The 25,527-nt window shown below is 40.0% G+C and overlaps 3 protein-coding genes across 5 annotated transcripts in view; 2 read left to right on the top strand and 1 right to left on the bottom strand.

Annotated features, from left to right (window-relative positions):
* Window positions 1-3,897, top strand: part of ampd2b (adenosine monophosphate deaminase 2b) — a 28,856-nt gene extending 24,959 nt beyond the window's left edge. For all 3 annotated transcript variants that reach the window (XM_049581261.1, XM_049581263.1, XM_049581264.1), the window contains 4 exons: window positions 132-252; window positions 477-650; window positions 925-1,035; window positions 1,154-3,897. In XM_049581261.1, coding sequence (XP_049437218.1) covers window positions 132-252; window positions 477-650; window positions 925-1,035; window positions 1,154-1,369 — 622 coding nt within the window. In that variant the 3' untranslated portion in view covers window positions 1,370-3,897. The remainder of the gene's footprint in view (window positions 1-131; window positions 253-476; window positions 651-924; window positions 1,036-1,153) is intronic.
* Window positions 3,898-5,714: 1,817 nt separating this feature from the next.
* Window positions 5,715-11,439, top strand: LOC125891781 (glutathione S-transferase Mu 3-like). The gene is made up of 8 exons (XM_049581284.1): window positions 5,715-5,957; window positions 7,322-7,397; window positions 7,484-7,548; window positions 7,634-7,715; window positions 9,179-9,276; window positions 9,582-9,677; window positions 10,688-10,798; window positions 11,021-11,439. The coding sequence occupies exons 1-8, from the start codon at window positions 5,922-5,924 to the stop codon at window positions 11,114-11,116; spliced, it is 660 nt and encodes a 219-aa protein (XP_049437241.1). The 5' UTR covers window positions 5,715-5,921; the 3' UTR covers window positions 11,117-11,439.
* On the bottom strand, window positions 11,439-25,427 carry eps8l3b (EPS8-like 3b). Its single transcript, XM_049581283.1, has 18 exons — window positions 25,271-25,427; window positions 24,457-24,564; window positions 18,685-18,800; window positions 18,537-18,601; window positions 18,295-18,453; window positions 17,166-17,315; window positions 16,886-16,971; window positions 16,649-16,782; window positions 15,870-15,988; window positions 15,596-15,740; window positions 15,385-15,461; window positions 15,164-15,238; window positions 14,880-15,025; window positions 13,916-14,159; window positions 13,313-13,429; window positions 13,135-13,223; window positions 12,909-13,041; window positions 11,439-11,948 (listed from the first exon to the last, which is right to left on the bottom strand). Exons 2-18 carry the CDS (start codon window positions 24,492-24,494, stop codon window positions 11,907-11,909), a joined length of 1,935 nt encoding a protein of 644 aa, XP_049437240.1. The 5' UTR covers window positions 24,495-24,564; window positions 25,271-25,427; the 3' UTR covers window positions 11,439-11,906.
* Between the last annotated feature and the right edge of the window lie 100 nt (window positions 25,428-25,527).

Genomic DNA, 25,527 nt, shown 5'->3' with positions numbered 1-25,527 from the left:
GAAGAACAGTGAATGTTCATTTAGGCAGACTACACTTTGGCTGACTGTTTACATCCCAAACAAAGCTGAAAATCTGTTATCCTCTTGAATCCGCTGAAGTAACCCTCATATCTGTGTCTTTTGCGTTCCAGGCTGCGGGGGTTTCACACGCTCGTCCTTCGTCCTCACTGTGGGGAGGCTGGGCCGATCCATCACCTGGTGTCTGGTTTCATGCTGTCAGAGAATATCTCTCACGGTCTGCTGCTCAGAAAGGTGTGACCTCAATATGACAACAGCTGCTTCATTTTCAGAGTTTATAAGTCAGAGAGTTTGTGAGGAAATGATGGAAATGATTTAATAAAAGCCTCAACTCAGCTAGATCATCTGACTTATGTTTGTTCATCTCACTCATGGAAAATCAGGGCAGTGGTATTGATATACTTCTTGAGGACTGATTGTTTGTAACAGCACCAACATTATGCCTTATGTCCCTGCAGGCTCCTGTACTGCAGTATCTGTACTACTTGGCCCAGATAGGTATCGCCATGTCCCCTCTCAGCAATAACAGCCTGTTCCTCAGCTACCACCGTAACCCGCTGCCAGAGTACCTGTCCAGAGGCCTCATGGTCTCCCTGTCCACAGACGACCCTCTGCAGTTCCACTTTACCAAGGTCAGCATGCACAGCCATTCACTTGTATCATCCTTCACTTTAGAGTTTCTCTGTAGTCAATCCTCTAAAATGTGAAAACTGACTCCTTATTAAATCAGTGTCAGATGATAAATCCTCTCAGTCCAGAGGTTGTTTTGGTGCACAGTAAAGATTCGCAACTTCGTCTTCTGGCATCTTACCTGAGACAGAACTTTGGGAACTGTTTCATTAAAATGCACCTGCTGTTAAAAATCCACTAGCAAGCGGTGTATATATTTTTTTGTGTTGTGTGTAGGAGCCCTTGATGGAAGAGTACAGCATTGCCGCTCAGGTGTGGAAGCTGAGCTCCTGCGACATGTGTGAACTGGCCAGAAACAGTGTGCTGATGAGTGGATTCTCTCATAAGGTATCATTTATCTTTTATACATTACATATTATCCAGTTTTACTTGTTTACAATATACAACACTCTCCTCAGTGTGTTGTTCTGCCGAAAGTTTGATTTTTATTCCTCTTTAAAATCAGGTGAAAAGCTCCTGGCTCGGCGCACACTACATCCTGGAGGGGCAGGAGAGTAACGACATCAGGCGCACCAACGTCCCCGACATCCGTGTGGCGTACCGGTATGAGACCATGTGTGAGGAGTTGAATTTAATCACACAGGCCATCCGCACAGATGAGCTGGAGACCATTGAAGAGGAGGGGAGTCTGTGTATGGGAGCCGTGCAGGGAGAGAAGTGAACATGCAGCAGACACACAGTTCTCACTACATTCCATGTTTGCACGTCAGGACTTTGTACAGATTTACATATCAACATATCACACCTGTGAAAAGAGAAAAGCTTTGTTACAAGAAGATTATGAGTGTTGCTACTGTGGCAGTACGAGAGAGGACCTACAATCTGTGTACCCGAGGTGTTTACTTCCTTTCTGTCTTTCTTTAATTTGTAATGGTGATTTCACGATGTCTCTTGATCTATTTATTTTTAAATTATTAGACTTTCATGGTGTGTGACTTCATTTTGTCAGAGTTTTTGTGCTAAGTCTGTATTTCCTGAACCAACGTTGGATAATATCGACATTCAAGATTCAACCCATGAATAAAACTGATCAACTGGATCCAGCACTGACCGATTAAAGTAAGATGATCTGGAACAATTTTGCAAAGTAAAGAGCCTGTAGGGCTGTAGCTACCATTGAGGACTCTGAGGTCACGCTCTTGGTATCCTTTCTGGCAATTTGGGGGATTTAAGTGACCTTTGAGAAGTTTACATTCTGTAGTTAAAATGTACACATGGTGTGCATTTCAGTAACACCTTATTTTATGTGTTTAATTTCCTAATAAGTTCTGAGCAAGTCTCCTGGAAACAACTGTATAACCTGGTACTAATTAAAGGGACAGAAGAGGCGAAGCTCTGGGACAGTTACTTCAAGTGTTGCACCAGCTGTTCTTCAGTTCAAACTTAACTTAGTGTATCTATAACACAAGTTACACACAAATAATTTTAACACAGACTCGCTGCTTTCTAGCAAACTAGCAAAGGGTATCATTAGCTTGCTAATAACATTTAAGTCATTCATTAAGTCACACCATTTGCAAAGGATTGGTGGTTAAGTTGTAAAAGAATGTTGGGCCTCCTAAAACTATTGTTTTCAGAAGTTATGCGGCATTCACATGCTCCTCAAACAGTCACATTTCCAGAGTTGGGAAGTTGTTCTTCTGACTTTATTGTGTTCGTGAGCTTTAAGTGGTAAGGTGAAAACAACATGGACGCGACAGAAAGATGTATTTTATTGATCAGAGCATTTAAACATCACAGTTATAACAGCTTGAAGCTTGACATTACAAAATGATTTTGTTCCCTAAACCTGTTAAAATATAGCTTTACCAAGAATGCCAATAAATAACTTTTCTAACTAATCTAGGTCAGTCCACATCAACAGCAACTAACGGTTACAAACTAAAAACATGTTACAAATTACATGTAAGCAAAAAAAAATTTACATGCAGTATGTGAATTGATAACAAGTGTATTGCTAAGAACTGGACATTCACTTTCGACCAACATGTTTCTGCATATATAACGTCAACTTTTCAACTCGCGTATCAACATCTTTGCTGACTATCTGAGTTTGTGTTCCAGTTAGGAACTCATTTTTTTGACTATTCTGACACCAAATTAATGCAAGGGTATGTTACATGATGCAACATCTACTTCCTGTTTACGTAGTTGATTGGATGGTGCTACAAATGTTTCCTAGCAACCAGTTTACACATTATTACAGTTTTCAGTAGTTAGTTGAAGCATTTCGTAGGTTTTGAAAGTGTAATCTGGCGTAATAGTATCACAAGTTTGGAAGTGTGTTTTGGTTACTAAGAATTCAGGAACAACTTTACACACACACACACACACACATACATACAGCAATGGATTAAGAACAGTTGGTGCAACCTAATCCAAGCACCACCACGTTTAGAATATAAATAAATATCTAACTGAATCACTTCCTTTAGTGTCGAGGGGAGTCTACAACGAATGACCTCAGTACCTCTAAAATCCTGGCTACAGCCCAGACTACTTACCAATTTTTATTTCTGCAGTAAAATTTGTTTAATGTGATGCAAAAACCTTTCAAGAATATTTGTTGTCAAATTAGAAACACTGCATGTTGACATTTCTAAGTGTAATTATCCACAGGACAATACCTCATGCTGTATAACTGGCAGAAAAATCTCTATCCTGTGTGTTCCTGCTATCGTTGATGATATTAACAACATGTTTCCGACAGCTGTTCTCATGTTGCCATATTCTTGCTGTTTTGGTTTTTTTTACAGTCTTTATTCAGTAGAGTTGCATGAAGGTGCGTCAGTCTTTGTTTCTGGTGTGCAGTGATGCTACTCAGTCGTAGCATCTTATTATACTAACACTTATTTTGTGACATTGTTTCTTCTGACAGTCGATCTGATACCATCTGTCTTTTACACACAGATATTTAAAATACATACATCTCTGAGTCATAGTACAGTGAATGATGCATGATCTGTTCCTTCAGTTGTCACTCCTCCTCACACAAGTCCAGCCGGTGCCAAATTCATGATTAAACACGTTTAGAGAACTGAAAGTCGATGAACTTGACGAACCCTTCTCAAACTCCTGCCTTCAGTCTTGGTCCTGATGTTATCTGTGGGGCTGCGTGTTGTTATTCAGAAGCACTGTGTGTCCCTCCAGAGACTTATATGTGCTGTTTGTGATATATTATTTAATTGCATTTGTGTCTAAGAAAAAATAAATGTTATTCACATTGGAACTCTTGACTTGCTACGGTTTTTTTTAGATCACAAAAAAAGTAAATAAATGTCTTCTGACACTTAAAAATGCAGGTTACAAAAGCAGCAGAGACAAAAAGAATAATTAAAATATTACCACAAAGAGGTCTGTTTGAGTTTTAGCAGAAGGTTTTCTGTGGTCAGTTGTGTGAGAGAGTAAGAGAAGTGAAACAAAGAGTGCGTTGTGCATTGTGTCCATATTCTGGTCATTACGGCTCATTACCAATGTGGGTCAAAGTGAGCAGGAAGTTCAACACAAAAATCAGACTGATTAAAAGCCTCCGTCTTTTCAAAATTAAAGAACTGAGTCTGGCTGCAAAGAATAAATTCCTAGCTCGCACACATTCTACAGTAAAACTTTTAATTTACAGTTATTTATGACAAATAAGCCTCATTTGTGGTGCAGGGTGTGACCTACAGTGGAGCTCCTCTTAATAAAACATGAGCCCCCCTGATATCATGATTTGTGAAATTTTGAGGGATCTCTGAAAAGAACAGTTTGTAATATTTAGGGGGATTTAGTGGCGTCTAGTGGTGAAGATTGCAGGTCGCAACCAGCTGAAACTTACAGTTTAAGTTCCTGGTTAGAGTTCCTTCAATGTTCATTGTTCAGGAGGTTTTTACCATGTTTGGTATGTCACAGATGAGCCGCTGCCTCAGTGCCTGCTAATGTGTACTTACCTTATTTCTGAACCAGATATTCAGGAGGTTTTTACTTGGAGCTGAATCACCCACAGAGGTCTCTTCCACAAAAATAGTTAGTGCCTGTCACTCATCACTGAGAGGCAGCTGACTACAATTGCCGACTATACTATGACAATTTTTATTATTATGTAATTATAATGTTTTTATTATTTATTATGTTTTTTGTTTTGTTTTTTTTACATACTACACCATTTTTATAAGAGTATCTTGGCATACTATACTATGACATTTTTTAGGATGTTATTTTGACATACTACATTATGACAAATAGTGTGTGTGTGTGTGGGGGGGGGTACAAATTTAAACATTTGTATTTTTGTATTTATTTTACCGCCAGTATTCAAAGAAAATGTGCCTTCCAAATCCACCAGTTTGAAAGGCATGTTTTATTTAAAGATTGCTAAAATTACTTAATTAATCATATCCAGAAACTGTCATATTCTGCCCTCTGTCTTAAAAAAACCCCAACCAAATCTAAGCCTAAAATAGTGATATCCATTTGCACTTTCCAACCAGCATGTACAAGATTTTGTCTTCAACTCTTAACTTCTAAAATTCAAACACCAAAAGATAGGTTTTAAAAATCAAATAACTAATCTGCATATCCTGCCCGTCACTCAGGGAGGCTCTGGGGAGGTCAAAAAATATATGTATCACTCCACTCCTCTGATAAGTAAAGAGTAGTAGTTACTTAGTAACCAGTAACCAGACCTTGAGTTGGCATTGTTTTACCATTCCCAAGGTCAAAATGAACTTTCATCTTTTTCTCTGTTAGTTTTGTGTGTGGTTGCAAATGATTGCACACAATTTTCCCTCAGATCTGCAGCTGTTTTGTCTGAAGATTACTCCTGAGTTTATGTAAGAGGTCCATGCGGTGATCCTTGCATAATAGAAGCACAGCTGTGGCCTACTGTAGCTTCCATTGTGGTTTCTCTGTGTCATGGGAAAGTCTGTGCTTGCAGCCTGGGCATGAGTCAGCATCTGTCTGAGTAAAACAGGATTTTCAGACATGATTTTTGGAGCATAGCAGCCAAGTGTATTCATACTGACATGACTTGAGGCTTTACTAGTGCAAAAGAAGAACCGGTTCAGAGTGAGCGTGTGACCGCCCGGTTCACCCCGCCCACCTCCTCCGTCTGTCCCCTCACAGGCTGCACACAGAGCCGGAACCACCGGTTTCTCTCTTTCTGATCAGCGTCTGAACGGCAGCTGCAGCTCAACTCTGTGTCAGCCACACTTGGTCTCGGAAAGTGACTCAAAATGACAATGAAACTGGCTTACTGGGATATTCGTGGGGTGAGTGCAGCCATCTTCTTTGTTTGTGAAGTGGCTCCTGTTGTTTGCAGCGCTGTGGATGATAACGGCTGCCGCTGGACGTCCATCAGACCCCGGTCTGACACACACCGTGTCGCCGCCCTCCTAACTCTTTGTATCTGCTACTGAAACTGAAACTTTATAGTGTATTAAATAATGTAAGTGTGTTTTATGAGCCTGTAAGAAGTACAGACAGAGTCTCGTCAGTTAAATGTTATGTAACGTTAACCCCGGGGCTGCTCCGTGTGCACGTGCGTATGATTACCAGAGCCGTTAGCAAACGTTAAATTTGTTTTAAATATAGCTAACGTTAGCTTAGATGTTAGCTAACATGTCCGAGGTTAAATTAGCATTAGCGTTATTTTTTTCGGCGTTCAGATAATTGTTCACTCTCGTATTGAGCAATGTTACCAGTGAGTTTAAGGGCTGTAAAGTTCGTTAGTTATGTGAGAAATATATTTTTAAATCAACTAATAAATGTGCTTATGCTAGTAGTTAGCTCCTTACAAGTGGTAAAATAACGTTACAGAACAGAAAGTAGCTAATTTTGTCTTAACACCGGTGTTATCTCAAAGTCTGCGACCGTCAGATTCCGTGACGCAGCCCTTAACCATGACCACTTAACAAACCACAAACTCAGCAGTTTTTTAAGGGAGCCTGGCACTTGGTCACGTTTTCTGACGAGTCACAGATATTAGGTCTGATATGCTTCATCATGCAGTCATTCCAGATCAGTTGTCCAAGCGGTGAAAGGTCAAGTCTTTAAATGGTTAACTACTGTCACCTTCACAAGTGACCAGAGCCCTGAGTCATATCTTAAAAGTTCATGCTTTATGTAAGAAAAAGCATGCAATCAAGAGGCTGTGCACTGCCATAATTTGTTGCAGGTGCTGATTAACTATAAGCTGCACACTGATTTATTATGTTTCAGCTTTGTCAAGACTTAAAATCCCCAATTGTTAAGATGGTATCAGACAACCAAGCAGAACTTTACATCTGAAGTTTTACATGATAAATCACTTATATTTATGTGATTGTTAATCAAACAAAATGCACATAATCAAAACAGCAGTAGGTTAAAATCAGTTCACACAAACTTTGTGACATGTGCCTCAAAGAATTAATATATTCACAATATAGTCACCTATTATTTTTGAACAACTAATCAATGGAGAATGTGAAGGTAGTCATGCTTTGTAGGGGTGGGGGGTTATCTTTGAGGTATGAGCTCTGTTACTTCTATGACTTAAGTGTTTACATTCAGTCCAAAAACAGCATAAAAGGTAAAAAAAAAAAAAAAAATCCCCAACTTCTCCTCCATCTCTGTTTTTTGTTCACACATGCAGCTCGCCCAGCCTGCCCGCCTCCTGCTGGAGTACACCGGCACCAAGTATGAGAACAAGTTTTACATCTGCGGTGAAGGTAACTCACCAGTTCAGCTCACTCATAAACAAGTGTCCATTACAACATACAGACTCAATCATCTAACCCACATTTCTCTCACACAGCTCCCAATTTTGATAAGAGCGGCTGGTTTGATGAAAAACACAAACTTGGAATGGACTTCCCCAATGTAAGTGAGTTTTACTTGTGAATATTCACTTCAGTGTAAAGCTGGCAAGTTTGAAACACCAACTAATAACGTTATCTCACCATAGCTGCCCTACTTGGAGGATGGAGACAGGAAGATAGTGCAGAGCAATGCTATCATGAGATACATTGCTCGTAAGCACAACATGTGTAAGTACTGCATGTTTAATTCTAATATTAATATAGTTTTTAAAGTGGCAAAGGCTTTATTCGTTTCATGTCCATCTTCATTCATCCACTGTGAACATTTCAAAATAATTTGTCCACCATGATGGATATCTTATTTTGGGAGCTCATGGTCTCCTTTAAAAGAAAGAACAACACAGTTACACACACATTTCAGGAGTAGTATCTCAGTCTTTATTCCCCGAGTGTCTCACTAAATCTGATCTGATTGAACAGTGGGCATGCTCACCAGTCTCCCTAGTATCTATCTTGTGTGGCCCACTACCACTAGCGGTGGGAGCTCATACAGATAATCCTATTGTGAGAGGCACTCTACATATATGGACCCAACTCCGTAAACATTTTGGCCTTACGCAAGCTTTGGTGTCAATGCCTTTTACCGCCAATCCCCTTTTTAAACCCTCTTTGCTAGATGCAGCTTTTCAGACCTGGTTTGGGAAGGGACTTCATTGTGTAGGGGACCTATTCATTAATGGACTATTTGGCTCTTTTGAACAGCTTGTGAAAGAGCACAACCTAGTAAAGTCCCATTTCTTTAGGTACCTTCACATACGCAGTTTCACTCATACATATTTTCCATCATTCCCGCACAAACCTCCGGCCAGTCCACTTGATGAATGTTTGAAGCTTAAGCCCCACATACCAGGTTGTGTGTCTCAGTTATATAGTATTATCCAGGATATGGAAGGCAATTCTCTACATCATCTGAGAGAGAGATGGGGAGAAGACTTGAACAAGGAGCTCTCTGAAGAAACCTGGCAAAGAGTTATCAAAAGAATACACACATCCTCAATTTGTGTTAGGCACGGATTGATTCAATTCAAGATAGTCAACCGCCTGCGCCTTTGTGGAGTCAGACTGGCCCAGATTTACCCCGGCACAGATCCAACCTGCATCAGATGCCATCAGGCCCCCGCCACTCTGGGACATATGTTCTGGACATGCTCAAAACTACACACATTCTTGTCAGAGATTTTCAATACATTCTCCTATATATGTAAAAAAAAGAATTGACCCGGATCCAGTTATCTCAGTATTCGGGGTTACCCCTAGCAACAGTGGGCTATCCAAACATCATTCAGACTTAATAGCATTCTCAACATTAATAGCCCGCCGACTTATCCTATTTAACTGGCGATCCACCACATCTCCATCCCATTCACATTGGGTTCGCGAGGTGATGACATTTGTTAAGTTAGAAAAAATGATGTATGATTCAGGGATCGGTGAAAAGGTTTCAAAAAACTTGGCATGCATTTTTAGGATATTTTACAAATGAATTTGACGCAAGCACATTAGATCAGTAGCTATCCACATCTCTAGTGTGTGTCTTCTGGCTCTGTGTGTCAGTTTTGTTTGTTTTTGTTCTTTTCTATTGAAAACTTAATAAAAACATTTGGAAATAAATAAATCTGATCTGATCACAGGTGGAGAGACGGAGGATGAGCTGGTCCGTGTGGACATCTTGGAGAACCAGGCCATGGACTTCAGAAACGGCTTTGTGAGGCTGTGCTACACTGACTTTGTGAGTACTTCATTAAAAGTTTAATAACATTTGAATAACTAAGCAGAACTCCCTCTGCACAGCCAGTCTCAAGTGTCAGGTGCTGGTCGGCCGCAGGAACATCTCAAATCTTAACAAAAATCACCGCACACTGAACTGAGTTACTGTGATTTTATTCAGAAACGCGTTTGGCCCGTGGCTTCTTGTTGCGTTGTTGACTCTGAATAAAATCACAGTAACTTAGTTCAGGGTGTGGTGATTTTTGTTAAAACATTTGAATAACCTTTGAATCTCCACTAATGCAAACCTCACCTCTCTGACATCAGGACAATATGAAGTCAGGGTACCTTAAGATGCTGCCGGGCCAACTGAAGCAGTTCTCAGATTTCTTGGGAGACAGGAAGTGGTTTGCTGGTGACAAGGTATGTCAGCCCTTAAACACGTAACCAAGCAGCAAATTTGTGGATTGAAAAAACAAAATAGAACATAAAATTGTCAGGGTTGTGTTTTTGTTTTTTGTTTTTTTGTTTTTTTTTTCATTGCATTTCTTTGTTGGATAGAGCTTCCAGGAATGAGTCCCACAACCTGGAAATGAGTTAGCATTTTTGCACTTCAGTAGTGTTTGGTCATGTGACAGGTGTACTTTTGTTTGTAGCCTGTAACGTTAGCTTTTTACCTCTGCCTACATAAAAATGCCATCCCTGATGCATTCTGTAAGTGAAATGCACAGAGCCCCTATATTCCTGAAAGGTTATATTTTTTCTTTATCTTGGGCATTATCTTATTATTATAATAATAATAATAATAATAATAATAAATTTTATTTGAAGACGCCTTTCTTGGCACTCAAGGACACCGTACACATACACAGAATGACATTAAAAAGACATTAAAAAGAAACAATTTAAAAACAAAACAACAATGAAAAACAAAAAATAGAAAGTGACAGAGCAATTGGCATCAGATGGAATAGGCAGGTTCTTGTGCTTTCAAGGTAATTACCTGTGAAAGATAACGACTTGCGCACACACAAAGATAATTAACAAGATAATTAACTTGTGTGCACAAAATAAAAAGTCACCTTTGGGGACTTTAGGGTATCATAGTAATGTGAAATGTTTCACAAGTTTCTTTCCCTTTAATGACTACAAAACCATGACTACATGTGTCAGTATAATTTGTTATTTTTGTTGTCTATTTGTATGTGTGAAATAAATGTAAAAATTAAAAAAATATAGGTTTAAAACAGATTATTAAGTTTCATAGACCTGAGGGAGAACTGCAGAGTTGGATGATGCATTTAATTTGAGAAGTGACAAACAGGCAATTCATTTGACTGATTGTATAAAACTATAAGTATATTAGCTAAGTCTAGTTTGAGCTTTTATTTTGCTTTCAACGTGTTTGTTAATGTAACTTTTCTTTACAACAGATCACTTTTGTGGACTTCCTCATGTACGAGCTGTTGGATCAACACAGGATGTTTCACCCTACATGCCTTGATGAATTCAAGAACCTCAAAGATCTTCTAGACCGTTTTGAGGTGAGAACATTCGGCTGTTTGTCAGATACAAGCAGCACATCCTACACTCGCCACTGAAAGCTGCTGTCAGGAAACAGAAAGTCCTGCACTCTAGCACCTTTTTGTCTTCCTCTGTGTTGTTGTGACAGTCTCAGTTAGGTAAACAATGAATATGTGGAGTTGCTCCTGTGCTGGTCTTGCAGTTATTTTTTAATGACTTATTATGATATCATGTCATTACAGGCTCTGGATAAGATCGCTGCCTACATGAAGTCAGACAGGTTCATGAAGACTCCTGTCAACAACAGGATGGCCAAGTGGGGACACAAGAAAGAGTGAAGGACAGCACATTTAAGCCTTTGAGAAATGAAAAGAACAAATGTCCACAAGTGCAAATGCCCCAGTAACTTGTATTTCAGGACCAGAGAAAACATGTCTTTTTTTATAAGATGTTTACTAGCGTTTTGTATAGGTGACATGTCCTCTGATCATGTTTCATGTTTCCAAACACTTCCATGCCTGTTCTGAAACCACCTTTAATTTTCTGAAACCCAGCTTTGTATTGACATTATGAGGACAGGTAAAAACTTTATTTGAGTTAAAGCACTTAATTGTTACATTTGAAAGATTTTTTGGAGAGATTAAAGTGAATCTTGTTCTGAGCTTGTTTCTTTCTGTACAGCACATGACATCCAGACATTAATTAGAGGAAAATGTAGTGTAAGGTATAAGTTAATGCAGCAGAGGAAAATGTTTTTACAGTGTACATCTAATAACACAATTTGGTTACCTGTAGTTATTAGAAAGGAAAATGGTGTCGGATTAAACAAATGTCTACATACATCCATTTTGAGTTAATCACAGTCTGGAAAATTGACAATTGACTTGAAATAACTACAAGTACATATAAGTAAAAGAAATTGCTGTAAAAATTAATTTGAGTCACAATTATTACTGCTGGTGATAAATTATACAAAATACAGAAGTTTCATTTAATAGAAGTGTTTTCCCTTAAATAACAGAAATGCTGAAAGCAAGGACTTTGACAAAAAGATTAATTAGACAAAAATAATTCCAGATGTCGATTTGTGAATGAAATTCTGGAGAAACACTGAAGTGAAGCAAGTCGTTAGTAGCGGCCGTTGTACATGCCTGATGGTTCACTGGCGAGCTGTAAGAACAGGATGAAACATTACTGATGTGCTGCGTTTAGGTGTTAAAAGGAAAGTTCTGCCTTTTTTTAAGTGGTGTTTTATGACATTCTTATCCATAGCCAGTGTATTATATTCAGTAGATGTCAGTCGGTATCACCCCCAGTTGCAGAGAATCGGGCAGGAGTACCAACAAGGAAACTAAGCAATGTACTGCTGTGGACGGGGCAGCAGTACAACATGTATTAGCCATCTAAAAAATCAGTTCGAGTTACACTCTATGGAACATTGTCACAGCTTTACCTTACCATCTAGACAGCCCTTTATGACACGGGAATCAAACCATTATTAAATTCTAAGTTCTCTTTAAAGCCACCAGACTCCTCGGACAAATATAATAATTTTACCTCGTAATATAGGAATACTTTGCACACCTATTTCCAATCAGGCTGATAACGGTCTACTCACTGAAACATTGCAGCATTAAAATCATTATTTTTGCAAGTTAGACAGTGTTCAGGAGTCTTTTCTACAAGTTTTATACCTCACAGAATATGGAAGCACTGCTGCCTTTATCACATACCATAAAACTTCAATTAGTATCCCAGGCTATTATTTGCTTAAATCACTGAAATCAACAGGCCTATATTTGGGACAGGCCTTTAATTCCTTTCACACAAAAGTGTTGTTCAGACAAAATGGGGAATTTTAATCAAATTGTTTATTTAAACCAGTATGAATATAACTTGGCGAAAATTAGGCTTCAGATTATATATTAATTATGAATTATGAATGGCTAAAACACGTTTTGCTGTGGAGCTTCCTTGCAGTACTCCTGCCTGCTTCTCCAAACTGGGGACGTGCCAACCACCAACTACTGTCGGTGATACACTGACTGGATAGGTACCTAATACAACCCCACTTATAAAGGATCTGAACTATCTTTTGAAAGGGTGCGTATCAGATGACACATCACTCACTGCGATGGCTGACTTGATGCCCTGCAGCTGGAAGAAGACCTTGCCTCCTTCCTCTGGACACACAGTCCTTATCTCATTCTTGGTCATCCCCAGAAGCAATTTACCATTGAGCACCCCGAGGCTGGTCACCGTGCTGAGGGACGAGACACAGAACATCTGATGTCATCGTGCACTACAGTACAGACATCTTTTAGCTCCCCGTCCCGCTGTGCATCATTTCACTCACATTTTGGAGAAACCTTTGAACTCCAGCCAGGCTCTGACCTCTGCAGGTGTGGAGGTCATGTCCAGAGTCAGTGGATCGCGAAAGTCTCGCTGTGATGGAGAGAGCGAATGGAATAAAAAGTCACATTCAAAGTATCGTTGAGTGGTTTCTCAGCAGAGCTATGTGTCTCTTGGCTCACCGGTACATCCTCCATGGGATCGCTGCTCCTTATCGGCTCCAGAACATTCTGAGGAACATTGCCTTCCTCGTCGCGGGTGTTACGAACAAGCCACCATTGCTTGGATTTGTTAACCACCTGTGAAGAAGCCAAAGAACTGAACATCTCAAACACCTGAATGTTGATACTGGCGGTGAGGATTGTGACTGTGGCACATATACAAACAGATTCACGAACACTGAAATAGAAACAGAGCTGTATTCAAAGCAATGTAGTGTGGAAGTTCAATATGTGACCACAGATTATTAAACCTGGACATTGGCAGAAACTGAAACTGTTTGTTCTGACAGATTTGTTTCTTTAATTTTCCTGCCTGTCACTGAATTGTAACTCCTATCAGCTGAAAACTTATAGACAAGAAATCACAGCATTATTAACATCCAGTAGTCAGTATTATAGTTATTATAATATTGTCGGGGTACAAAAAGTATATCTCATTTAATTAAGGTCTATGGCCTGTATTTGGACATGCAGTGGACATGCTGACACATTGCATGGAAAGATATGCAGCTGTGTGCCGTGTCTAGGTGTTGAGGTTATTGAACCATGTTTTTCATGTCTCACCTGAACGACCTCACCCTTCATAATGCTCAGCTCTCGGTTGTTCCTGGCCATGAAGTCATAAATGACCCGCATGTACAGGGGCGGCTCACGAGGGCCTGGTGGGAGCCGTTGGCTGTTGCTCCTGCTCAATGGATCGTTCTGATAAGGGGGTGGGGAAGACATGCGTGAGGGAGGGGGTGGCGGCTGCCAGCCATCGTAGAACTCTGGGATGTAAAGTGGGACATTATCGTCAGGCCATCTGGACCTAGAGTATGGAGGAGACAGGAGGGCAGGAAACACTGAAGCTACTTCAGTGAGCTTTTTCAGACACATCTGTGAGTGATGGATGTAAGATGTTTGAACTCTGCTCAATGAAATACATGCTGTCCAGGTGTGCTGCTTATGCTGAAGTGTTTGAAATAGTACGGTTTTAGCAAAAATGCATTTGGGAAGTTCTGAGCATACGACAGGATAAATGAGCCTTGGATTATGCTGCACAAGTTGCATGAGAGTTTGTAAATGGATATTTTTGGAGGCATATGAGACAAACAAAGTTTTCTCTGTAAGTTCAACGTAATACAGGGTGAGTATATGATGTACAAGTGATCATTTTGTGGGTGAAATGTTCCCTCAAACACCAGCCAAAGGAGTTTTTCACAACCTGGCAACCCTAGAGTTGTTCTTATTAATGGTTAATAAATTATCAGTGACGCATTGGTAAATTAATAAATGTATTTCCTTCTTGTTCGCCACCAAAATTTAAGTCTCAAGTAGAATTTACCATCTTAAAACTGAAATTCAAAGACTCCTATCATGTTTCTTATATGACATGAATGCAGCATGAACTCTGACCTGTATTTACATATCAGCAGACACACACACACACTACGCCCCAGGTTAGGGTGTGTCAGGGCAGGTATAGAGAGCTGTATATGAGAAATAAAAGACTTGTGTAAGTGAGTGAGGGTTACAAAGGCCGCACTACCTGGGGATGTTCCAGCAGTCTCCCAGAGACCTCCACAGGTTGTCTTCTTCTGGGTCGACAACCTGACTGAGCAGCCGCAGGGCCGCCTCTGTCAGCAGGGGTGAGAGCACAGACGGAGCCAGATCTGGTGGATACTGAGGCAATAACTGTGGATAGATGAATAAAATATCAACAGCTTAGGTGAAGGAAATTATGACCACACATAGTGGAGTGACATGCACTGTAATTGACTAGGGCCTTAAAACTAGAGTCATCAAGTCAAAAATCAGTTCAGCAGAGCTCACCATGCCTAAATTAAAGAAGAAGATGTGCACAAAGTCAGCAGCAGTGGGGCTGGTCAGTGTCCCATCCAGCTGGCCCTGTAACACAAAGAGCTGTTCAGTCACACTCTGCTGCTTTCTGCTGCCATCACACATTCCAGTCATCAACACTCAGATCGTTCACCCAAAATCTTGGCTCCATTTATAATCTGTGGAGACAACTGAAGAAATAAAGGAGTATCTACCAGCAGATTGAATCCATATTTGATTTTCTGAAGACAGGAGACATACTCCTCCCACGGTGGCAGATTCACAGCTGGTGCTGCAGAGGAGGAAAAACTTATCAGACACTAACATCTGTGCTGTCAGCATGACTTCACCTGCAGGAGGTCACTACTCCAGCAGTTACGTCCTTATTTATTATTATATGAGCCCTGAGGGAAAAAAGGATTTTACCATTTTTCTTTGATTTTTTCTTCTTCAAGCCGCTTTTCTTCTTGCTCTTGCTCTTACTGTCTTTTGGTGAAGAAGATGCATTTGCAGCAGCAGACACTTTGCCCATGAAGATCTCCAGATCAGATATAACGTGGTTTAAGATATCCTGTGAAAAGGAGCACACGCATGAAACATATTCATGATGCATGAACTCTCAAAAAAAGCTGTCATGTATGAGCATGCTTTTCTTCTAACTTATAAAACTTATATAAACAGTTGAATTGGTGGTACTGACTGTATTCCTCTCTGAGTCCGTTTGCTCGGGGACCGCTGGGCCACTCCGTAACTCATGATGATCAGGGTGGTACATCATTGGTTCTTGTGGTGGGTAGACCAGCTGAGGTGGCATATTTTCTGTAAGGCAACAAAAAAATTGTTTGGAGATTAATATAAATGTTGACACAGTATAAAACACACTGGAGAGAGTTTATTGCTGAACCCGTCTTGTGTGCACAGAACACGTCAATAAACCTTTGAGATTTCTGAGGAAATTAACCTGACAGTTCATATTTGTCCTCTGTGGGGGGCATGACAGTGAGGCCTTTGTTTCAAATACCATACATGCAGTTTATTTAATGCCTAATATACTGTGAAAGCACATCTTGGGCTTTCTAGTGATGTAACACACATGGGGGTGTGACAAGGGCAGGTTATCAGACAGTGGGCCCCTGGGCACAGATATGCAAAATGCCCCGCACCTGCCCTACATAGGAGCAAGACACACACTTTATAGTTATTTAGCCTTTTTTTGAGTCATTATTTTGCATCTCTTTGAGGTCACAAGGCATATTTTTATAGTTTTATGTCTCTTTATAGTCATTTTGTGTCATTTTTGGTCGTTTTGTGTCTCTTTGTAGTTCCTTTGCATCTTTTGTGGTAATATAATGACTCTTCCAGGTCAGTACTTTGTAATTTCCAATTACTTAAATTATATAAAAGAAAAAACAAAATATTAAAATCTTTTTTTGTCAGGGTCTCAGGATGATGCTTTCAGTGGACTCTGTTAAGCTGTACCTGGTTCTCTGTTCCTCCACTGTGGGGGCGGGTGGTCTGGTTGTGGTGGGGCCCTCTCCTGCGGCACAGGACGAGGCCCAGCGTGCCGGAAACTTCCTGGAACATGTTGCCCGATGATATTCTCAAGATTACTCCTGTGAACATCAGCGACAGACAGCAGTTAATGCATTTTACTGTTCAATTTCTCTCTCAGTAACGTGATTTTTGTCTCCATTTACACGTGACGTCACACTGTACCTGATGTCAGACTGGTCTCTGTGTGGTTCTACAACATCACTTCCTCTTTGGATCGCCTTATCCAGATCACTCTTGACGAACCTCGCCTGATAAAACAGACAAGCTTTAAATCAAACTCCTACGTGACACCAGCAAAAACCGCTTGTTGTGTAACAGTGATAATGGTTTCAGATTTCAGAGACTACATATCTCAGCATGACCATCACATCCTCCCTTCTCTGGAGGCGTTTAGGAGGTCAAAGTCATGGTCAGTGAGGTGCTCTGGTGAAATCTGACTCACCCCAGTCTCCTCACACTGGAACATGAAGACCTGGGGGCTGCGTCTGTTGCGTTCCTGCACAGTCACTGTCAGCAGAGAGTTGTAGGCGCAGCTATCCAGCACAGCTTTGGTCTTCAGGATGGAGCTCAAAGGCAGGGACTCCAGCTCTGACTTTAGAGTCAGATTGAACAGGAGAAACATTATGAACACAGGTTTATCAAATACACAGTTAATAACCAAAACTCAAAGTAATTACACACAGACAAAAGTGGAACTATGTCTTAAAGAAAATGGTCATAAAATTGAATTTTGTTCGCATGATTCCATTTTCTGTTTCTTTGTTGTCATTGTTTTCTAATAAATCTAAATGTCAGACACTAAACACATTTCTCCGTCATAAACACTGGACTAACTGAGACAACATCAGAGAAAATGGTGGGAATAAGTCCAGGACTTTATCGTTCCCTCCCTGACAAAGTCTGATATGTTGTATTTTTATTAAAGGAATGCTTCATCCCCCAAAATGATTATTGGTACAGTATATCTACAGTTCCCACACATTTTCATGGGCAAAACTCTCACACAACCCCATCAGCAGTAGACCAACATCTCCTGTGTTCAGTGAGGTAAAATTACTGTTTATGTCAATGAAGTCTGGCTTTGACATGAGCAAAGATTCGGTTTCACTTCCTGTTTAGTTACTCATCAGAAAGGTTGTACTGAGCACACGACTGGATAAATGAGACTTGGATTATACTGTATGAGTTGTATGAGAGTTTGTTAACAGATGTTTTGATACAGTTTTGCTTTTGTCAAAGGCACTCATATGACTTCATCACCGCAGGTATGCAAGAAAACCTTTCCTCATGAATTCAACATAAACATGGAGTGAGTAATTGATATACAAATTTGTGGGGTAAAGTATTCCTTTAATATATCTGAACATTGTCAATAAAACAAAATACATTTCTTCCTTCTTTAAGATTTTTCCCCTCAGTCACACTTAACATTACTCTCTTCTGTAAGTATCTCATCTCATATATAAACATAGCTGGCAAAGGCATGTTCAGCAACTGGTGAAATGTTATGTCCACATACTTTTGTACATGTGGTTTACTCAAATTTCCCAAACTCTGAAGTGTGTACCAACCTTGGTCTCAATGTCACTGAGCAGCAGATACCCTCCCTGAACCTCCATGATCATCTCCTGAGGCCACAGGCGACCTTTGGCATCCAGCCTCTTGAGTTTAGCCAAGCAGTCGTCCACTGTCTTCACCTCCTGGCCGTCCAGCTCACAGGTGAACAGGTGCTGTGGAGTCAAAGTGGAGATGTCATCGATGAAGAGAGCTAAAGATTGTACTGTGTCTCCATGCTGGTGCAGGTTTCATTTACCTCCACTCTGACGTGAAAGTTGTCAGGATGTCTGTTCAGCGTCTCAGAGTACTCCTTTCTCTGCACTGATGTAAAGAAAAGATGTCTGACACATTTGGTTCTCACACAAAAATATTACTAGACAAGGTTTGTTTTTGTCTGAGCGTACTGTATATGGATCTCCCACTGGGTCTGGACATGTTGTTTCTCTGCAGTGGAGATCCCCGATGGTCATCGTGTTGGAAAGCTCGCCTCTGCTGAGGGAAGTCCTCCGGTGAGAAACCCCTGATGTCAAATAAAAGCACAGAGATTTGAGCATAAACCAGCAGCCGCACAATTAACACAACACAGTAGTGGAAAAAGTATTCAGATCCTTTACTTCAGTAAAAGTACTGATACCACACTGAATGTCACTGATTGAATACCTGATGATAAAGGTTTATAAAAATCAGTTCTTTTCCGTAAAGAGTTTATATTGTATGTAGAATAAAACAATCATTCTGGTACTCTGCATGTTTTCACAGCACAGGAGTGCCTTCTTTTGGCATAGCCTATTTTCAGACATTTTTCCGCTTTCTTGCCCAAAAACAGGTTAGAAAACATATCAAATCTAATAAGTTACACTACTTTGAAGAAGTCTAACTAGTAATTTGTAACCTAGTACGTTTCAAAAGTAACCTTCCCAACATTGTGTGTATGTTGCATTTCACTGTTCAGCTTTGTGACGATGCATGTTCCTGCTGATCCAAGAGGATTTTTAGAGATATTATTAGTTTAGGTAGTAGTAGGATTTTCCCAGACCATAAAGGAACATTTCATCCTTCAGTTTATCACAAACATTTAACTTCAACACATCTGGAGATACATGGTTTTCAGTCGACAGGAAGGGAATGAAAAACTGTAGTCTACAAAGTAGTACTGCTACCATTATTGGTCATACCGTAAAACTTCAATTAAAAGCCTATTTCCAATTAAACACCCAGTCCCTTTTACTAGCCTGGTGTGGCTATACACATGTTGACATATAAAGGCCTGTCTTAATAAGACTAATAGTTTTATAGAAGTTCTTTGGATGTTTGCTACCCACTTGAGCCAACGTTACTTAGGTGCTTTGGTCGCACATACATATATAAATGACTAAACTTTTGTCAATATGGAGATGCTACACATTGTTAGCTCGCTTAGATTCTCCACACTTCAATCATTCAGTTCATTTTGCTGGAACTACAGCATGAGCACCAGAGAACACTGTAATTCATTGAGACTGGCCTGGTAAACAAGAGAGATGTCTCCCTCTGAAGCAGTCATAAAGTCAGAACGTGTCCATTCTTCAATAACCCTGTAAGTTATTCTTATTCCATCAAAAGAATCAAAAGGGGTTTCAATAAGTATTAATCCAAGTTATAACCATACCCTCGATCTAGTTCTGACGTATGGAATTGAAATTGATAACCTAAAAGTCTTTCCACAGAATCCCTCGCTATCGGATCATTATCTGATTACTTTTGATTTCTTTTTACTCGATTACACGCCACTCAGCAACAGTTACTATACTAGATGTTTATCAGATAGTGCTGTCGCAAAATTTAAGGAAAAGATTACTTCGTCGTTAAATTCAATACCAATACCTTCAGTAACAGAGGTTTCCCGTACTGACTTTAACCTCTCCCGAATTGATCATTTTGTTGATAGCACCGTAGGCTCGCTGCGAACAACGCTCGACTCTGCAGCTCCTCTTAAAAAGAAGTTAAAAAAGCAAAGAAAGTTCGCTCCTTGGTATAACTCTCAAACCCGTAAGTTAAAACAAATATCGCGAAAATTTGAAAGGAATTGGCGATTAACCAAACTGGAAGAATCTCGTTTAATCTGGACAGACAGTCTCAAAACTTACAAGAGGGGCCTCCGCAATGCCAGAGCAAACTATTACTCAGCTCTAATAGAAGACAATAAGAACAACCCCAGGTTTCTTTTCAGCACTGTAGCCAGGCTGACTGAGAGTCAAAGTTCTATTGAGCCTTGTATTCCTTTAGCCCTTAGCAGTAATGATTTTATGAGCTTTTTTAATGACAAAATTCTAACTATTAGAGGCAAAATTCATGACCTCCTGCCCTCAAATAGTACCTATCTAACCTCAAACACAGCTGTAAAACCTAATATATATTTAGATTGCTTCTCCCCAATTTCTCTTCAAGAATTGGCCGCAGTGATTTCTTCATCTAAATCATCAACGTGTCTCTTAGACCCCATCCCAACTAGGCTACTTAAGGAGGTCTTTCCTTTAGTTAACACTCATATATTAGATATGATCAATATATCCTTATTAACAGGCTATGTACCACAGTCTTTTAAGGTAGCTGTAATTAAACCTCTACTAAAAAAGCCCACCCTGGATCCAGAGGTGTTAGCCAACTATAGACCAATATCTAATCTTCCCTTTATGTCAAAGATCCTTGAGAAAGTAGTCATGACCAGCTGTGTGATTTTCTCCAGGATAATAATTTATTTGAGGAATTTCAGTCAGGATTTAGAGTGCATCATAGCGCTGAGACAGCTCTAGTTAAAATTACAAACGACCTTCTGATTGCTTCAGACAAAGGACTCGTCTCTGTACTTGTTTTATTAGATCTTAGTGCGGCGTTTGACACAATTGACTATCAAATTCTACTGCAGAGACTGGATCACTTAATTGGCCTAAAAGGTTCTGCACTGAGCTGGTTTAAATCTTATTTATCTGATCGTTTTCAATTTGTTGACGTTCGTAATGAATCATCCTTACGTACTAAAGTTTGTTTTGGAGTTCCACAAGGTTCTGTGCTCGGACCAATCCTATTTACTCTATATATGCTTCCTTTAGGTAACATCATTAGAAATCACTCTATAAATTTCCATTGTTATGCGGATGATACTCAGTTGTATTTATCGATGAAGCCAGAAGAAAGCAATCAATTAACTAAACTCCATAACTGCCTTAAAGACATAAAAACTTGGATGAGCACCAATTTCCTGATGTTAAATTCAGACAAAACTGAAGTTATTGTTCTTGGCCCCAAACAACTCAGAGACTCTTTATCTGATGACATAGTTTCTCTAGATGGCATTGCTCTGGCCTCTGCCACTACCGTAAGAAACCTCGTAGTAATATTTGATCAAGATCTGTCTTTTAATTCTCATTTAAAGCAAACCTCACGGACTGCATTTTTTCATCTGCGTAATATTGCGAAAATTAGGCCTATCCTGACCCGAAAAGATGCAGAAAAATTGTTCCACGCTTTTGTTACCTCAAGGCTGGATTACTGTAACTCTCTATTATCAGGTAGCTCTAGTAAGTCCTTAAAAACTCTCCAGCTAATTCAGAATGCAGCAGCACGTGTACTAACAGGAACTAAGAAACGCGATCATATTTCTCCTGTTTTAGCTTCTCTGCACTGGCTCCCTGTAAAATCCAGAATTGAATTTAAAATCCTACTGTTAACTTATAAAGGTCTAAATGGTCAAGCTCCGTCATATCTTAGAGAGCTCATAGTGCCATATTATCCCACCAGAACACTGCGCTCTGAGAACGCAGGGTTACTCGTGGTCCCTAAAGTCTCCAAAAGCAGATCAGGAGCCAGAGCCTTCAGCTATCAGGCTCCTCTCCTGTGGAATCATCTTCCTGTTACGGTCCGGGAGGCAGACACCGTCTCCACATTTAAGACTAGACTTAAGACTTTCCTCTTTGATAAAGCTTATAGTTAGGGCTGGCTCAGGCTTGCCCTGTACCAGCCCCTAGTTAGGCTGACTTAGGCCTAGTCTGCCGGAGGACCCCCCTATAATACATCGGGCACCTTCTCTCCTTCTCTCTCTCTCTCTCTCTCTCTCGTATCCTATTACTGCATCTAGCTAACCCGGCCATTCTGGATGTCACTAACTCGGCTTCTTCTCTGGAGCCTTTGTGCTCCACTGTCTCTCAGATTAACTCATATCGCAGCGGTGCCTGGACAGCGTGACGTGTGTGGTTGTGCTGCTGCCGTGGTCCCGCCAGATGCCTCCTGCTGCTGCTGCCATCATTAGTCATTAGTCATACTTCTACTGTTATTATACACATATGACTATTGTCACACATGTATACTGCCAGGTATTAATACATACTTTCAACATATTGTACCACAGTAGCCAGAACTATAACTATAATATTATTACTTTCATTAATGTTGTTGTAAGATACTGTCATTACCTGCATATCTCTCTCTCTCTCTCTCTCTCTCTCTCTCTCTGTCTCATTGTGTCATACGGATTACTGTTAATTTATTATGCTGATCTGTTCTGTACGACATCTATTGCACGTCTGTCCGTCCTGGAAGAGGGATCCCTCCTCAGTTGCTCTTCCTGAGGTTTCTACCGTTTTTTTTCCCCATTAAAGGGGTTTTTTGGGGAGTTTTTCCTTATCCGCTGTGAGGGTCTTAAGGACAGAGGGATGTCTCTGTTGCTGTAAAGCCCTGTGAGGCAAATTGTGATTTGTGATATTGGGCTTTATAAATAAAATTGATTGATTGAATTGATTATAAATATTGTTCTGACAGGATGTAGTGGTGTTGTGTCGGTGTGCTGGGTGCTGTAAACCTTGAGTGCCATAAACGAGTCTTGTAACTCTCTCTTTCTGATGTGCTGTCTGTTGGAGCTTGATCAAATGAATGATTCATAATTAATTTGTTATTTGAAGCCTGATTTTTACACAAGTAATATTCATGCTGGTTTGAATAAACAATTTTATTTCCCATATTCGCTGTTATTTTTTTTTTTTGTGAAAGGAATTAAAGGCCTGTCCGATATAGATGCCTGTCCCAGATACAGGCCTGCTGAGTTCATTGATTTAAGTAATTATTAGCCTGGGCTACTAATTGAAGTTCCACAATATTTCTACAATTATTTTACACATTATTATTGTTACTACACACAGATAGCCTCGTGTCACCAGGCTCTTCAAGCGAAGAACCTGGTGTCTATTCACTCTGAATTTTGTCTGGATTCTGGTTCCGGTCTAGGGAGCGGATGCGGTATTCACCAAATTCACCAAACTAAAAGTGTTCACCATAGTAAAACTTTAAATTCTGGCACACCATTGATTTGGGGTGATGAGGGGTGTAAGAAAATCGATTAACTTAATGGCTTGGGGCTTTTCTTGTAAATTATATTCTTTAAATTAAAAGTTTCACCGCATTTTTATTAGCTTGGTGCTTTTATTTTTACGGAAAGGCACATCCATCGAATTCCGGATCCTGTCTCACTCGCCCTGGTTCCGTTTCCTTACCAAAACGGCCACTAACGGCCCCAGACTAACACAGAGATAATATCATGCATTAATATACATATATCATACACATACTAATATTAGTCCCATTTTTGTAATTGTCATAGTCATTATTGCCATTGTTGTTGTTGTTGTTGTTGCTGTGCATCTTTCTCTCTGTTGTCATGTAAATTGTCTGTACTGTCAGTTCATGATGTTGGTCTGTTCTGTACACACAACATCTGCTGCATGTCCATACATCCTGGGAAAGGAAACCCTCCTCAGCTGCTCTTCCTAAGGTTTCGCCCATATTTTTCCCTGTTAAATGTTTTTTTTTGGTCTCAGATAATAAGCTTTAATTCTGCTAATTGAATTGAATTGAATTGACTAAGAGCTGTCAGACAAATGCTGTGGACTAAAAGTCAAATATTTGCCTCTGGGATGGTGGTGGAGTAGAAGTATAAAGCTTCATAAAATGTAAATACTCAAGTGTAAGTACCTCAACTTATGTACAGACCTTACTTACACTCACTTCTACCACTGACTGAAACAGTCATGTTTTATCACGAGAGGGTGTGAGCAGGTGGGTGAAGTCCTGTAAATAATCCATTAAGTGCTTAAACCAAATGACCCCCAGTGACTGTTGAACCTCAAAGTGAAATGAAACTTACTAACCTTGGGGAATATGAGAACGGTCCAGTGTTTCCAAGCATTTTCAGTCTTTGTTGGGAAGAGTTATAACTTCAGACTGGCAAGAAAAATATTTAGAGCCACAGCCACAACCTGTAAGAAAAGATGTTTCTCGTGCTGGTAATCTGAGATGGTACGAGGTGCCAACATTACACCCATTTCACGAGGAAACCAGGACAGATGGCTGCATATACTCACATTAAGGATCTGTTTACCCAGTTGGGATATTCACACATCCTGACAGCATAAAGCAAGAATACTAACTTGTAAAAATACACTGTTAGGATTTTGCTATGATCATGATTACACTACATTTTACTGTTTACCTTTATCTCCTGATTGTCAGTTGTGGCTGTTATTCAGCAAAAGTTGAATAGCTTTGCTTTAAAACTAAACTTAACTGCTGACAGGAACAACAATAAAGCACTAGGAGGGAAATTCCCATTTGGTAACACACAGTTTAAATCATTTATGACCAAAATAAACAGATTCTGTAATTATTAAGCTGCGTCACGTCTAGATCAGTGAGGGGTATTTTAAAGCTGTGACACAAATTCTACAAACACCTGCTGCCATTAAGCAACAAGATGTAACACATACACATACACACATTACTGCCGAAATTAAATCTGTCACATACCACCTGGTTTAAAAAGGCTGCAAAATGTGTTTCCTGTCTACAAGAGCAAACACATTTCCATGTCTAAACAGGCTGTAATGCCTCCATCTGTCAGGATTTATTTAACCTCCCTTCATTATCACCTCTAATCACATCGCCTTTACATAATTTATTCATTACCTGTCAGTGTTGGCTCAGTAACGCTGTCATCTCTCCCTTCTTTTGAAAAGATTTTCTACCAAGCAGAAAGCAGACTGCCGAGAAAATTTCCTTGACTTCCTGCTCGAAGGCACCAGGATCAAAGTGCAACAATGTGACGGGGAGTGACGGATCAAGAGGCCTGGCCCTGATTTGTCATCTGAGGATCAGTATTTGAAGGTATGGTGAAAGGCAGCATATCCGTGGCTCATTATGAGTCCAAAGGTTTAGAAGTGCTT

Source organism: Epinephelus fuscoguttatus, linkage group LG7 (assembly GCF_011397635.1).
Source record: "Epinephelus fuscoguttatus linkage group LG7, E.fuscoguttatus.final_Chr_v1".
In the NCBI taxonomy this organism is placed as follows: domain Eukaryota; kingdom Metazoa; phylum Chordata; class Actinopteri; order Perciformes; family Serranidae; genus Epinephelus; species Epinephelus fuscoguttatus.
This window is presented reverse-complemented; position numbering and strand designations above follow the sequence as displayed.